Source organism: Chenopodium quinoa, unplaced genomic scaffold, assembly GCF_001683475.1.
Source record: "Chenopodium quinoa cultivar QQ74 unplaced genomic scaffold, ASM168347v1, whole genome shotgun sequence".
In the NCBI taxonomy this organism is placed as follows: domain Eukaryota; kingdom Viridiplantae; phylum Streptophyta; class Magnoliopsida; order Caryophyllales; family Amaranthaceae; genus Chenopodium; species Chenopodium quinoa.
In genome coordinates this window covers 613,870-628,414 of record NW_018745174.1, presented here as the reverse complement: position 1 = coordinate 628,414, position 14,545 = coordinate 613,870, and the positions used below count along the sequence as shown (strand labels likewise).

Sequence of the window (14,545 nt, the reverse complement as noted above, 5' to 3'; positions counted from 1 at the left end):
ACTATGAACTAGTTGTATAATTTACAACTAAAATTTGAAAAGATACAACAGTAAGGTCTTTCTGAAAAGGCTAAGATTTGGGATTGGAATATGAGGTACAGAGGAAAAAGAAAGGGTCCCCTACTGTTGTACTGTTCTTTTAGTTATTTTGTTTGTATTATGCTTTTTTTATTTTATGGCTATTTTTTTTTTTTTTTTAAAAAAAAAGAATTGGTTGAGACCAACTTGCTCTCAAGTAGGTAGAGACCAAGAAATCACCATGTCTCCATTAAATAACTTCGTTTCTAAAGACACTTAAATTATGCGAACTCAAAGGAATGAATACATTTTTTTTTTGAGTAAAGGGAATGAATACATTATACATGTACATATACATATGTACTATATACTCCATAATTCATTTGAGCTGACCTTCTAATCTTATAAATTATGAATATCTCAGTTTTTGGGGGTTCATTTAAGGATACAGTAGACCAGTAGTATTCAAATTCAACTATAGGCCAAAAAAAGGCAAAAACCATGTATCTTACACATTTCATGTGCGTGTGGTCACTGGTCAGGTATTGTATTTGACTTGTAGTTGTATTGGACTTGGCAGAAGATTTCATGGAAGAAGTCCCTAAATTAAGTGAAGATTTCATGGAAGAAGTCCCTAAATTGGCAGAAGATTTCATGGAAGAAGTCCCTAAACTTCAGGGAAAATGAAGTGGAAGTTTACTTTTTTTAAGAAAATTTGATCTTGGGTCAATGCTTAATTTAAATTAAATTGGGTCAATGCTTAATTTAAATTAAATTGGGTCAATGCTTACTTAAAGACTTTAAGCTAGCAGTCTAACCTCTAACACATAGTCACACACCCAAACAAAAAAGGTACAGTAGCTCAATTAAATACTGCTCGTAATATACTACGTAATTACTGTACACTTAAAGATACTCATAAATACTCCAACTTCTAGGTGGAGAATGTGTCCACTTGCTGAATGTTTGCAGAAACATCATCAGCTCCTTTGGTAGTAATATTAGTATTTTTCATTGTTATAGGGAGGGAAATAAAGTATCCGATAGATTGGCTAATGTAGGAATAGTCCGTGCTAAGGGAACCATGTATTTCGATGACCCCCCAATCGAAATACGTGAGACTCTTAGGGAGGACTGTTTAGGAGTTACTACTCCTCGCTTTGTTCTTTAATTTTATTTGTATTGGGCATGGCCCTCCTTTGCATAAAATAAATAAATAAATAAATAAATACTCCATATTATAATAATAATTATTATTATTATTGTTATTATTTCTCCGTATTACTCCCTCCGTCCCCGATTGATAGTCACTTTTGCCATTTTTTGTGACTCAAAATTTTAGTCACATTTGCTTTTTTCAAGTATCATTAATATAATTTTTTTAACCAAAATTCTCTTACATTTGCAAAAATATTTGTGCAAATTTAACTTTTCCATGTACTTTCATTACTTTTCTCTCTACTTTTTTGCATACCCAATGTAAATTTGTTTTTTCAATGTACTTTCTTTAATTCTCCTTAACCCGTGATTTTTCTTCAAAAGTGACTATCAATCGAGGACGGAGGGAGTATTATCAATATTTTAAGCAAAGTCCATAATTATTAAATCAAGATTATTCAATTATACATACTCCATTCATTCCTGAAATTTGAATTTGCACTTGATAATAGTAGTATTACCGGCAAGGTTGTGACACTTGCAAGATTAGATAATGTATTCTTCAATAAAGGATTAAAGTAAAAGTGAATCCAATTTTTTGAGATGAAAAGTGATATCATTTTGTTGCTACTCAATACCTCAAAGCTCAAACTCATATTAAGGGGTTTAGGTGGTCACTATGACATCAGAAAGAAATGTAGTACTCCATATTAAAATAAATAAATAAATAAAACTCAACCACACTTTAAAAACATAATGAGAGTACATAATCTATAAATATAAAAAAAAATTCCGATGACATCATTTTTTTTCAACATAAATGAAAATTTGATAATGATAAATTAAGTTTACATTTTCCTAACAAATTTTTCAACATAAACTCCGTATTTATTTATTTTTGGTGAAATAATAAATACTCCCTCCGTGTTTTAATAAATTTTACAGTTTGACCAAACACATATGTCGAGACACGACTTTGACTCTTAATATGAAATTTTAAATCATATGAAATTTTATAATATGAAAGTATTCATTATAACGAATCCAATAGAGTCTTATGCACTAACAATTGTTTGTAATATATTGGTAAAATAATCAAGTCAAAGTCATTAAGTGAATAAGTGAAAAAAGTCAAAATGTAACACTTATTAAAGCACGGAGGGAATATTAAATATTAATACTCCGTAATACATGATCATAATTCATAAATACGTACAGTGGTACTGTATAATACAGTAATTAGTACCGTATAAATTAATAGCAACGGTTGTGAAGATAGCTCAAATCAAAAATTATAAATGGCAACATCATCATAATATAAATTCATTACCGATTCACACCAACCAACTCAATCAACCAATCATCTTCTCTTAAATCCTCCCTATTTAAAACCCTTAACAAACACCAATCTTCTCTCACAATAAAAATGGCGGAAATTCAGAATAAACCCCAAAACTCAAGCTCTCAACAATGGCGGAAACTTCCAGGATTGGAAGGCAAAGTAGTTATGGTTACAGGTGCATCATCTGGTCTCGGCAGAGAATTCTGCCTCGATCTTGCTAAATCAGGTTGCAAAATCATTGCCGCTGCTCGTCGTATTGATCGCCTTCAATCTCTTTGCGATCAGATCAATTCTATCTCCTCTTCTTCGTCTTCATCTTCATCTTCATCTTCATCTTCATCTTCTTCCTCTGCCATTGATGGTGGTGTGAGAGCGGTGGCGGTTGAGCTTGATGTTGCCGCCGACGGAAATACGATTGATGCGTCGGTGCAGAAAGCGTGGGAGGCGTTTGGTTGTATTCATGCTCTTATTAATAATGCCGGTGTTCGCGGTAATTTTCTCTCTCCTAAATCATGGAATTCATTGTTGAGTTTTGGTTGTTATTGTTTGATTTAGCTTGATAATTTGATTATACATTGATGTTGTTGGTAGATTTAAGCAAGGAATTGTTTTATTAATGTTTATGGTATGAAATTTAATTGAATGAAATTATTGCTTTGTCTTCATGTTTATGGAATCTGTTTGTTTTTACTTGTAATAAAATTTGTTTGTATGTGCAATTTGTCTGTGTTATGCTTGGATTTATTATAGTAAGACTAATACATTTATTTTATAGCTGATTTTTTAGGAATTTGGAAGTTAAATTATATAGTATTATGATCTCTTTTGGAGTTAATTATCCACAACTGTAGCTTGTAAAGTTTTTTGTGTGATCCCTTCCAATGATTGGTTCCTCACTTCCTCCAATTGAGATTCCGAATTTTGCACCTCCCGAGAATTTTTTACATACACCCAGGTGTAACGTACACCCATAAGTATTTTGTTCTCATCTTGAAGATGATTTTTCATTTAATCATCAAATGAAGAGCAAAACTAACCTTGGGTTAGTTGGGTGTACTGTACACCCGAGAGTATATAACAATCTCTCGCACCTCCCTACCACCTAATTACTTTAAGCATTGCTAAAGCCATTTGAGTTACCGGGTGAACCTAGCTCTAACCAAGACCATTTTTTAGCTCATATGAAGAGCTCACATTTAGCTCTTCTCTTTTGATGAGTGAAAATTTATCTTCATATAATCATAGTGGTGAGACCACGTCCATCCAAGATACAACATTAGGTCCACGGCCACTTTGAAAATGGGGGTTCGTTTATTTAAATCTCTCTTATAAAAGTCTTGATCCATAACAAGAGTGAAATTTTGAGATTCTTAGCATGTGAGGGGAGGAGATTGCATTAGTTGGAGCTTTCCAGCCTGTTGGATGATGAAGAATCTATGTAACCAAGCAATTGAGGGACCAAGGTTGTCCATTTCCCTCCTCCCCCCAAAAAGAAGGAAAAAAAGGCTTAGGATATAAGATAGTGTCCCAGTCTCCCCTGTCAATGATACTTTGTATTAAGTCATACAAATTCTAGTGATCATACATGATCACTAGTGATATTTCACCAAGGTTTTGTTAAAAGTTTGTATTGCCTGTTTATGCTAATCTGGTCATCTTGAGCCTGTATAGTCTTTCCTTCATACCTTGTTGATGTAAAACATATTTTCCTGTTTATATGGGTGCATAATTTTTTGTCACAGATTACTTTCTCGATTAAGTGTATAAAGTTGTTGTCATGGTATGCATCTGGTTGTGGATTTGTGGTAATTCTTAAGAAATCTTATCTTAATTGACTGCCTGATCTTATAATAATTCTTGTCACTGTATCCTGGGCTACATGAACAATATTCTAACTTTTTTTCTTTATTTTCAGGTAATGTGAGAACTTCATTAGAGTTATCTGAGGAGGAATGGAATAATAACTTCAAAACTAATTTGACCGGGGCATGGTTGGTTTCGAAAGCTGTATGCATACGCATGCGTGATGCTAAGATAGAAGGATCAGTCATCAATATTCTTCAATTGCTAGTCTGAACAGGGGCCAACTACCTGGATCCTCAGCCTATTCTGCATCAAAGGCTGGCTTGAATACACTGACTAAGGTATTTCTACTTGACAAGAGTCAACCTTAAGTGATTACCACACTGACTAAGGATGCTTATCCTTCATTCTTGTATCCTTCCAATTGCTTTTATTATAAGAGTATCTTCAATATTTAGATATGTTATCATTTTCAATTTACAAAGTAGTATGCACTTTGAATATTCATGGCCATTGTTTGATCTGATATCTAACCAAGTTCTATTAGTTCTCAGAATTCTAAAGACTAAGAATTTGGTCATTGATAAATTAAATTTAGGCGTAATTAATTTGTGTAATACTTGTATTTATATAGTGTTTCAGAAATGTTCCCCCCTTTTGAGTACTTAATATACTTATGAGTGACAAGGGGTACAAGTAGAGGGTAAACACAGTAAACTTTACATGAAAGAGGTGTGGCCGTGTGGGATTGGTTATGCCAGCAGTCATACTTTGAAAAATAATTGTGCATCACGTCAAATAATCATGCCAGCAGTCCCTGAGAAGGGCGCAAAATTTTGTCATTGTTAGCTATCTAATGGTGAGTGATGGTGCAGATGATGGCCCTGGAACTCGGCATGTATAAGATTCGAGTTAATTCCATATCTCCTGGACTATTCAGGTCTGAGATCACCGAGAATCTCATGGAAAAGGACTGGCTTAACAAGGTTGCTGTGAATACTGTACCTCTACGAACATTTGGAACATCTGATCCAGCCTTAACATCTCTTGTCCGATACTTGCTCTTCGACTCCTCAGAGTATGTAACAGGCAATTTTTTCATCGTCGATGCTGGTGCCACTCTACCCGGTGTGCCTATTTTCTCTTCCCTCTAGGTATGTCCCTATTTTCTGTGCAATATGCCAATTTATATATCTGTAACTGGGACAAATATGTCTATTTTGCTGTATATCTGACTAATTGTTCAACTGAAAAGTTTCATTTGGAAAATAAAAATTGAAGCACATTTAATGTAGTATGAAATTCTTGATATACTATACAAGATTACAAGCAATTTGACTAATGAATTGAAAAGCTGATTTTGATTCAAACTGAACCTAATCTTGGTTTTGATCTCATCTTTGAATATGTTGCCCTATTAAAGTTGCAATCTTGTTTGATCGTTTTAACTTTTAACAATATTTTTTTTTTTTATTGGCTGCTAAAATTTATGTCATTTGTTTAGTGTAATTGACTATCTCGAAAAGGAAAAGGAGATTGTTTTCTCTGGTTCACCCTTTTAAATGTCAGTGACTAATTAAACTGCTTGAGGTGGTTTGGTTAATGGGTTTCACTGAACACACAAAGTTAGCACCACGCTCATCTGAAGATTTATACTTTTATATGTCTAACCATGTTGTCCATTTAGTTTAGAGTTCGGCTAAAAAGGAATTTACTTCACTAATGAGCCAAGAAAGGAAGGCAGGGACAAAAAATTGGTAATTCTAATTTTTGTGGGGTCTGCACTCTTCCTTCTATCTGGTTCAAGTTGTTCACTAGTGAACTACTCCATGGTTCAGTGTTTACTCATTATATTTAGAATGAACCTACTTTCCCCTCTCCATTTATACAGTTAAGATCATTAATTTAGAATAGAGTCACAAATTACAGTCAAATAACTTATCGGAGTTTATGGAGAAATTTATAAGTGGTAGAGAGAAATCAAATCCTTAGCCGAGTTAGTCCCACAGTCGGTGTACCATTGCATATATGTGCTGTTTATTTTGGCTGGCTCATAAAAAAAGTGTCGTGCTGTTGTAATAGTATCAAGCAATCAAAATGTGTCACACATGAACATACATGTCACTTGTATACAATGTGGGATAGAGGATTCTATTCATCAGAAATTCAGTCATTGAAGGGGATAACATGTGTATCATTAAATCTATCTAGCATACACGAAAGATCCTTTGAGGGGTTGCTAATTATATAATCAATGCAGATATGGACCGTACGAAGATGGATTGCTACAATTTCATCCTTTGTTTTAGAGAAGCTAACACGGCAGGAACCTCATGGAAGCGCAAAAAATGGCATCAGCGCACCTCCTTAACAGCATTGCTACGGTCTGATTGATGTTAACTTTGCCTCTATTATCGGAAAGGATGTTTTAAGTTAATCTTTTCCTATAAGTTGTATTCTAGTATTCACTCTATATAAACAAATGGAGATCTTTTTCATAATATATATACCCCCATTGTAATTTATGTGGCCAAGTTTAGCCACCAATGCATGTAATACTAAAGTATATTTAATTTCTGTTTTTTTTTTTTTTTAATTTTTTTTTAGGAACATAAAAATTTAAATTTAAAGTACTCTATTTTTGTACCAATATGTATAGTAAAAACGTATTGAAAATTTGAATATATGTTGCTATATATGCATGCTCCTGTAAGAGTATAAGTCCTATTGCTCCATGTGTTTCACTTTCGCACCATTTTCTTTGGAAACTTTTTCTTCAATGCAATATGCAAACTTACTCTCTCTTTCAAAACCAACATCTTACTGAGTATCCTATAATTCTTTGTTAGCAATCTTGACAATTTGCAATTTCGATCATAAATATCTTTGATTGAATATATAAAAAAGCTAATTTTATGAAAATATAAAATGAAACTAATTCGACAACAATTTTTTTACTCAATGACATTCAATATAATTAAATACATGTATGCGGTGACACTAGACAATTAGTACATAAATTGTGCAAAGCTAAACGTGTTAAAATTGTTACATAAGTAATTTATTAACCTCTAAATAGGTAAAATCTTGGTACTTATTAGTTATTACATTCTAACTTATATAGTTACATATTATGTGGTTCAGTTAGAGGTACCCTAGGGTGCTTAATACTCTGTAGTCAGTGTCACCAACGACTTTTAGTATGTTCGTTACAGTAACCAATAACGGAAAAAATTGGCACACGTATGATAAACAAATTGTGGATCAACAGGTTTAATTTGGAATCATATTCTTCAATTAGCTTATTTCACGGGTAAAAAGCTTTCAATCAACCAACGCAGGTATTTGTTTATTACAAGATTATACTAATCGCCACGCATGAGCTCTTTCTATCCATGCTCTAATCTAATCACTTTAAAATCGTTTCAATCTTTAATTGTTTTCTCATGGCAATCAATCTCATACCCTCTCTTCTAAACAAGTTGATTGTAAACACATCACTCATTGATCAACCTCATTATTCAATCTCCATTGGTGGATTTTCTACCAATTAATGCATTCATTTGCTCTTATGAACACACTATTAATCCACATTAATTCAAAACTCATTTAATATCAATATAAACTTAATTAATTAGTAAATAAGTTCATTAGTGAATATCAAACTAAACTCACCCTTTATCTTTAGAAAAATAACAACTTATATGGTGCACATATTATGTGGTTTAGTTAGAGAAAACCCTAGGGTGCTTAATACTATGTAGTCAATGTCACCAACTACTTTTAATATATTCGTTACAGTAACCAATAACGAAAAACTGGCACATGTATGATAAACAAATAACTGTGGATCAACAGTTTTAATTTGGAATCATATTCTTCAATGAGCTTATATATTTTACAGGTAAAAAGTTTTCAATTAATCAACTTAGGTACTTTTTATTATTACAAGATTATACTATTTGTCACGTATGAACTCCTTTTATCCATGCTCTAATCTAATCTCTTTAAAATCGTTTCAATCTTTATTTTCTAGTGGCAAATAATCCCATACCCTCTCTTCTAAACAAGTTGTAAACACGTCACTCATTGATCAACTACTTCATTATTCAATCTCCATTGGTGTTTAATGCATTTCATTTGCTATTATGAACACACTATTTATCAACATTAATAGGAAATTCGTTTAATTTCGATATAAGCTTAATTAATTAGTAAATAAGCTCATTGATGAATCTCAAACTAAACTCACCCTTATTTTTCCCAATCCATGGCATGTTCTTGCATGGAAGTAGAAAAATATCATTAAAATTGATGAACTCAAGAAGTCAAAGGGTAGCTCATTAGGTAGTCAACGATGGTTGTAAATGATAGTTTTGGTTGTATCCATTGAAACATCACGCACGTGCATCACACTTGGAATTTAGCCAAGATAAAATGGCAGGGTAACAAGAAGATCTGCAACACTGAATTTTGTTTGTACAGAAAGAAGCATCTAATTAATATTTTTAAAAGTTTGGCATAACATTTTTTACAAGTGTTAGAAATTAGCAAAGTTTAGGTGTGTTTTTTCATTACAAGTGTTTTTATGTGTCGGTATAATTTTGCAATTGATTGACAAGTTTCAAAATGTTGATGCTATGTTTTCAGAACTGTTGCTTCCCAATTCCTATGCATTTTGACTTCCTTATCATCCAACACTTAGGTATGTACATACATACATAAACTTAACTAACTCACCACTTCTCTCTCTTCGTCCTCGTCATCACCCAAAACTCTTTGATATCTCTATATACTTCCCCTGTTTCTATATACTTACGACAATACGAGCCAATGCATAATTTTGACCACAAATACAGTCATATACCTGCATTGAAACTAATCGAACCTTACAACATCATGTATACTACTATAGTGTCAAAGTTAAATTTGCATTAGTGACGAATGATGTATATATCTTGTCCTTACTCAGTTATTATGTGAATTTAAAAGTGTCAAAGTCAAATTGAAATCAGTAACGAATGGTAAATGTATCTTGTCCTTAGTAACTTATTATGTGAATTCAAAGTGTCAAAGTCAAATTACAATCAATAATGAATGATGTATATATCTTGCCCTTACTAAGTTGTAGGAATTTAAATACTTATTCCCGTTTCAAATGCTCTACTTAGCAAATTGAGTTTCCAAATTCACTTTTATTATTTCTTTTTTGGTAAACTTTGATTTCTTACTACTATCGCCTCTTATCCCACACTATTCTCAATTCTTTTCCTCATTCTCTTTCTTTAAATTCCTATAATCAAAGAGGATTCTTTTTCATTTTCTGTGTGCTATCTACATATACCCCACCATATACTCTCAATTTAGTCTTTTTATTTTCTTTTATTTAAACATACAAACAATCCACTTTTATTTTTTGACAAACAAAAATCCACTTTAATGCAAGAGGATCCTCTCATACTCCACAACATTTATGAGGATCCTTTTAATTCGATCCTTAAAGAAAGCTAAAAAATTAGGAATTCTTCTTTGATGTTGTTGCTCGTATACTTTCAATTCCTTTCGTGTTTTTTTTAAGTGTTACACGATCATAGTTTTTGAATTTAGTAATATTTTATCTTTCTCCTCTTATGGTGTCGTCCAAATCCGCTTCTACTTTTTATATTTCTACTCCCTCAGTCCCCAAAATTTCGACCCTTTTGGGTTGATTTTGCGGTTATTAAGAAACTTAAATAAAAAGAAATAAAAACATATTGGAAAGATAAATTTACATGGGGTTTGTAAAAAAATTAAAGCGATAAAGTATTAAAAATTCATGAAAAAACAAAATTTATATGGGAAAACTAATTTTGCACAAATATTGTTGTAAATTGGTGGGTATTTTAATGCAAATGGATCGATCATTTTGGAACTAAAATTAGGCCAAAAGGGTCGAAGTTTTAGGGACGGAGGGAGTAGTATTTTTTCCCTCTTTACATCACATTCATTAATAATCAATAATTATTATTTATTAACCATATTATCTTTTATTATCATTTTTTTTTAATATTCCAACTATCTCATTTATTGTTGTACCTCATTATTTAAGTTACTTAAATTGCTTAAAATTATGTTCCTAACATTCAAGTCAATTTAATTGTGTGCCTAAACCTGCGTGCCAGTCAATTTAATTCCTTATAACTATGTGCTGGTCAATGTAACACTTTTAAAAAAAAAACAAAGGAAGTATAAGTCATTTATAGAGTACCTCATATGTACTCCCTCCGTCCCAAAAAGAACGACCCATTTGGGTTGATTACGCGGGTATTAAGGAAGTTAAGTAAAAAGAAGTAAAAGTATATTGGAAAGATAAATTTACTTGGGGTTTGTAAAAAAATAGAGAGAGAAAGTAATAAAATAACATGGAAAATCAAATTTTTATATAGGGAAGCTAATTTTGCACAAATATTGTTGCAAATTGGTGGTATTTTAATGCAAATGGGTCATTCTTTTTGGGACAAAGTTTTGGCCAAATGGGTCATTCTTTTTGGGACGGAGGGAGTAATAAGATTTAACCTTCAAGCCAAAAAAAATATTTTAACATTTTAACAACTCGAGAACAAAACTAGTATATATATATATATATCGCCCTCAGAAAGGTGTAATATCCTTTATATCTCCAACTCTCTCTAGGTGTATATCTCCTTAAAGAAAAGGATTTTAAAAAAATGATATCATTACAAGATTTGTTTAATGTGTTATCAAATATAGTACCCCTTTATGTAGCAATGATAGTAGCATATGGTTCCGTGAAATGGTGGAAAATATTTACACCAGACCAATGTTCAGGAATCAATAGATTTGTTGCTCTTTTTGCTGTTCCTCTTCTTTCATTTCATTTCATCTCAAAAAACAATCCTTATGCAATGAACTACCGCTTCATTGCGGCGGATACTCTCCAAAAACTCATTGTCTTATTTGTCCTTTTTCTTTGGTGTATGCTTAGTCGTAGAGCCGGTAGTGGTGGTGGTGGTGGTGCTGGTGCTGGCTCGCTCGAGTCGTCTATCACCTTGTTTTCACTTTCCACACTACCCAACACTCTTGTGATGGGTATTCCTTTGTTAAAGGGGATGTATGGAGATTCTTCAGGGGAATTGATTATGCAAATTGTTGTGTTACAGTGTATTATATGGTATACTATATTGTTGGTTATGTTTGAGTTTAGGAGTGCAAGGTTATTAATTTCAGAAAGATTTCCTGATAATTCGGAATTAATTACATCAGTTAAGGTTGATTCTGATGTTGTATCACTTGATGGGAAAGAGGGTTTGGAAACTGAGGCCAAAATTGGGGATGATGGGAAAATTCATGTTAAAGTTAGAAAATCAATGAGTTTTAGATCAGAGGGTTTTAGGGTTCCTTCTAACTTGACTAATGTAGATATTTATTCACTTCAATCTTCTAAGAGGGTTTCTAGTTTTAATGAGATTGATACTTTTTACTCTTTTGTGAATGATAATAGAAAGGGTGGTGGTAGTAGCAGTAGTAGAAGTCTAGGGGTTTCGAGTTTTCGAAATTTTGGGTTTGATGAGGAGAAACAATGTGGTGGTGGTGGGGAATATCGAAAGCCTTCAACGGGAGGGATATTTGCACCGGTCGAGGAGCCGACACCGAGGAAGGAGGAGATGATGAATAAGGGTGATGATAGTGGTGGGAGAGGTTTGCATGTGTTCAAAGGGAGTGATGAAAACTATCATGTTCATGAAGGGAAAAATGCTAACCCTAAAGGTATGCATGCTTTCCTACTATTTTTTTGGTTGTATGGCAAAGTGTTAATTTGTCAACAAGCCTAAGATATATATCCGTATCATCAAAGAATCTAATCACGTAATTCGTATAATTTTATTCTTTAAAATCATCTGATAATGAGTAACTCACCGGACTTATATGTTAATAATCCATGAAATTTATACATGCAATTTTGGAATTTGGAGAAGAAATAATCCATAGTAAATGACTACAGTTTTTTCTTCTCTTTTTTGACAACATTTTCAGTGGAGCTAATATCATATTAATTTTATTTGTTTTTTTTAATGATGTAGATTATGATAATTATGGAAAGGATGGGCTCGAAGTTGAGAACAAATGTGGCAAGAATGGGCAAGAAGTTGAAGGCCCAATGTTAAATCACTGTTCAATAAAAGTTGATAAGGCCGAGCCCAAAACTGCTGCTCTATGTGAGCCCAAGCCCACTTCAATGCCACCTGCTACAGTGATGACTAAGCTCATTTTGATCATGGTTTCAAGAAAACTTACAAGGAATCCTAACACTTACGCTAGTATTATAGGCCTTGTTTGGGCCTTGATCTCATTCAGGTGGGTGACATTAAACACGTTATTTGACCCTGTTTACTTCACTTTAAAATAACATGAGTACAGTATTCACATTTCACAAAAATACAATTTAAGTTTTAAAAAATAACAAGTTTATGACTTAACTAAAGTAAGGTTCAATTTGTATAGATAAAAAAAGGTTTAAATTAGTAAAAATAAATTTTAATCATTAAAATTCGGTAATTTTTACTAACAAACATAATTGCGTAAAAAACAAGTTTTAGTTGGTAAAATAATTGAAGTTCAAGAAAAATAATTAAATTTCAATTAATTTATCTTAAGTTTATTAAATATAATTTAATTTTAATATAATAATTTAATTTCAGCAAAAATAATTTAATTTTGGGAGGAATTTTGCAGGTGGCAAGTTGAAATGCCTGTAATTGTGGCTAATTCCGTCAAAATTCTTTCTGATGGAGGGCTTGGGATGGCAATATTTAGTCTAGGTACGGTAATTTACTTCTAGTTGATCAAATCATACGAGAAAAAGTAGTGTTGTTATGTTACTTGTTAGTTTGTTACATTTCATATATAATAATTAATTAAGTTTGATGTTATACGTCGAATTTGTAGGTTTGTTCATGGCATTGCAGCCAAAAATAATTGCCGGTGGGCATGCAATGGCCGCCTACGCGGCGGTGGTGAGGTTCTTCATAGGCCCTGCTATAATGGCAACTGCTTCGGCTATTGTTGGGTTGAAAGGAGTTCTCTTAAAGGTTGCTATTCTACAGGTAAAATTGATCAACCAAAAATAACTTAAAACTGTGTTTTTGGTCAAATACAATTCTGACCATATATTATTTTGGTAATTTGATTTTCAGGCTACTCTACCACAAGCGATTTTACCTTTTGTCTTTGCCAAAGAATACAATCTTCATCCTGAAATTCTTAGTACCGCGTAATAACTCTCTCTCGATCTTGTTCTTTTTAACTCTAGATTCACATAATCCTATCAAATGAAAACTTGTTGATTATTTCATAATTACAAGAATATTAAAGCATAAGGATTCATGCATGTTAAATGTAACGTACTATTCCCTTCGTTTCTTTCCTGACTCGGAACTATATATACTTCATATTTTTTTTTTTTTTAAAAAAATAAAGTGTTATTCAGTTTAAAATGAAAAAGTTTTTTTTTTTTTTGACAACAAAAGTATAATGTTTATAGTATAAGAAAGAAGCATAATATTGTGGAAAAATAAAATATGCTTATCATTTCTAAAACTGTATTTGACTGAATTTTATGTAGCTAATAAAATGTTCTGAATTTGGATGCAGGGTTATCTTTGGAATGTTGATAGCTTTACCAATTTCACTGGTTTATTACATCTTATTGGGCCTTATTATTAAGTGAGGGAACTAGCAGCATGCACAAAAAAAAAAAAAAAAAAAAATAAAAAGCTAGAAAAAGCAACTGGAGTACTTGGAATTGTTCTTAGAATTTACTCCTATTTTGGGTGGTATATTAATAAAAGAAATTTAATTTTATCTCTTTTTTTGGGTGGTACATTAATAAAAATATTATTAATTCTAAAGGGTGCGTTCTATTCACCGGATTTTTACTTATCTTAACTTATCTTAACTTATTTGAACTTATCTTAACTTATTTGAACTTATCTGAACTTATTAGTGTAAGATGGGAGAATTCTCCTTGGAGGCATATTATTGCTATACGCCAGTATATATACCCATTGGGTATTAGGGTTTACAAATATACAATGCTAATTATGTTCAATATAAATATTTACATATTTATATAGTCTAACACACTCCCGCAATCGAAGCGGGAGGAGGACGGACGGTTAGACTGGAGCGAAAATCTTTAAATAAGGGAATAGGAAGACCCTTGGT

General features: G+C 32.3%; 1 protein-coding gene and 1 pseudogene across 1 annotated transcript; both read left to right on the top strand.

Annotated features, from left to right (window-relative positions):
- The first annotated feature begins 2,453 nt into the window (after positions 1–2,453).
- Positions 2,454–7,050, top strand: LOC110710571 (annotated as a pseudogene).
- A 3,919-nt stretch (positions 7,051–10,969) lies between these two features.
- Positions 10,970–14,260, top strand: LOC110710555 (probable auxin efflux carrier component 1b). Its single transcript, XM_021888881.1, has 6 exons — positions 10,970–12,088; positions 12,403–12,676; positions 13,055–13,140; positions 13,268–13,425; positions 13,516–13,592; positions 13,973–14,260. Exons 1-6 carry the CDS (start codon positions 11,029–11,031, stop codon positions 14,046–14,048), a joined length of 1,731 nt encoding a protein of 576 aa, XP_021744573.1. The 5' UTR covers positions 10,970–11,028; the 3' UTR covers positions 14,049–14,260.
- The last annotated feature ends 285 nt before the right edge of the window (positions 14,261–14,545 follow it).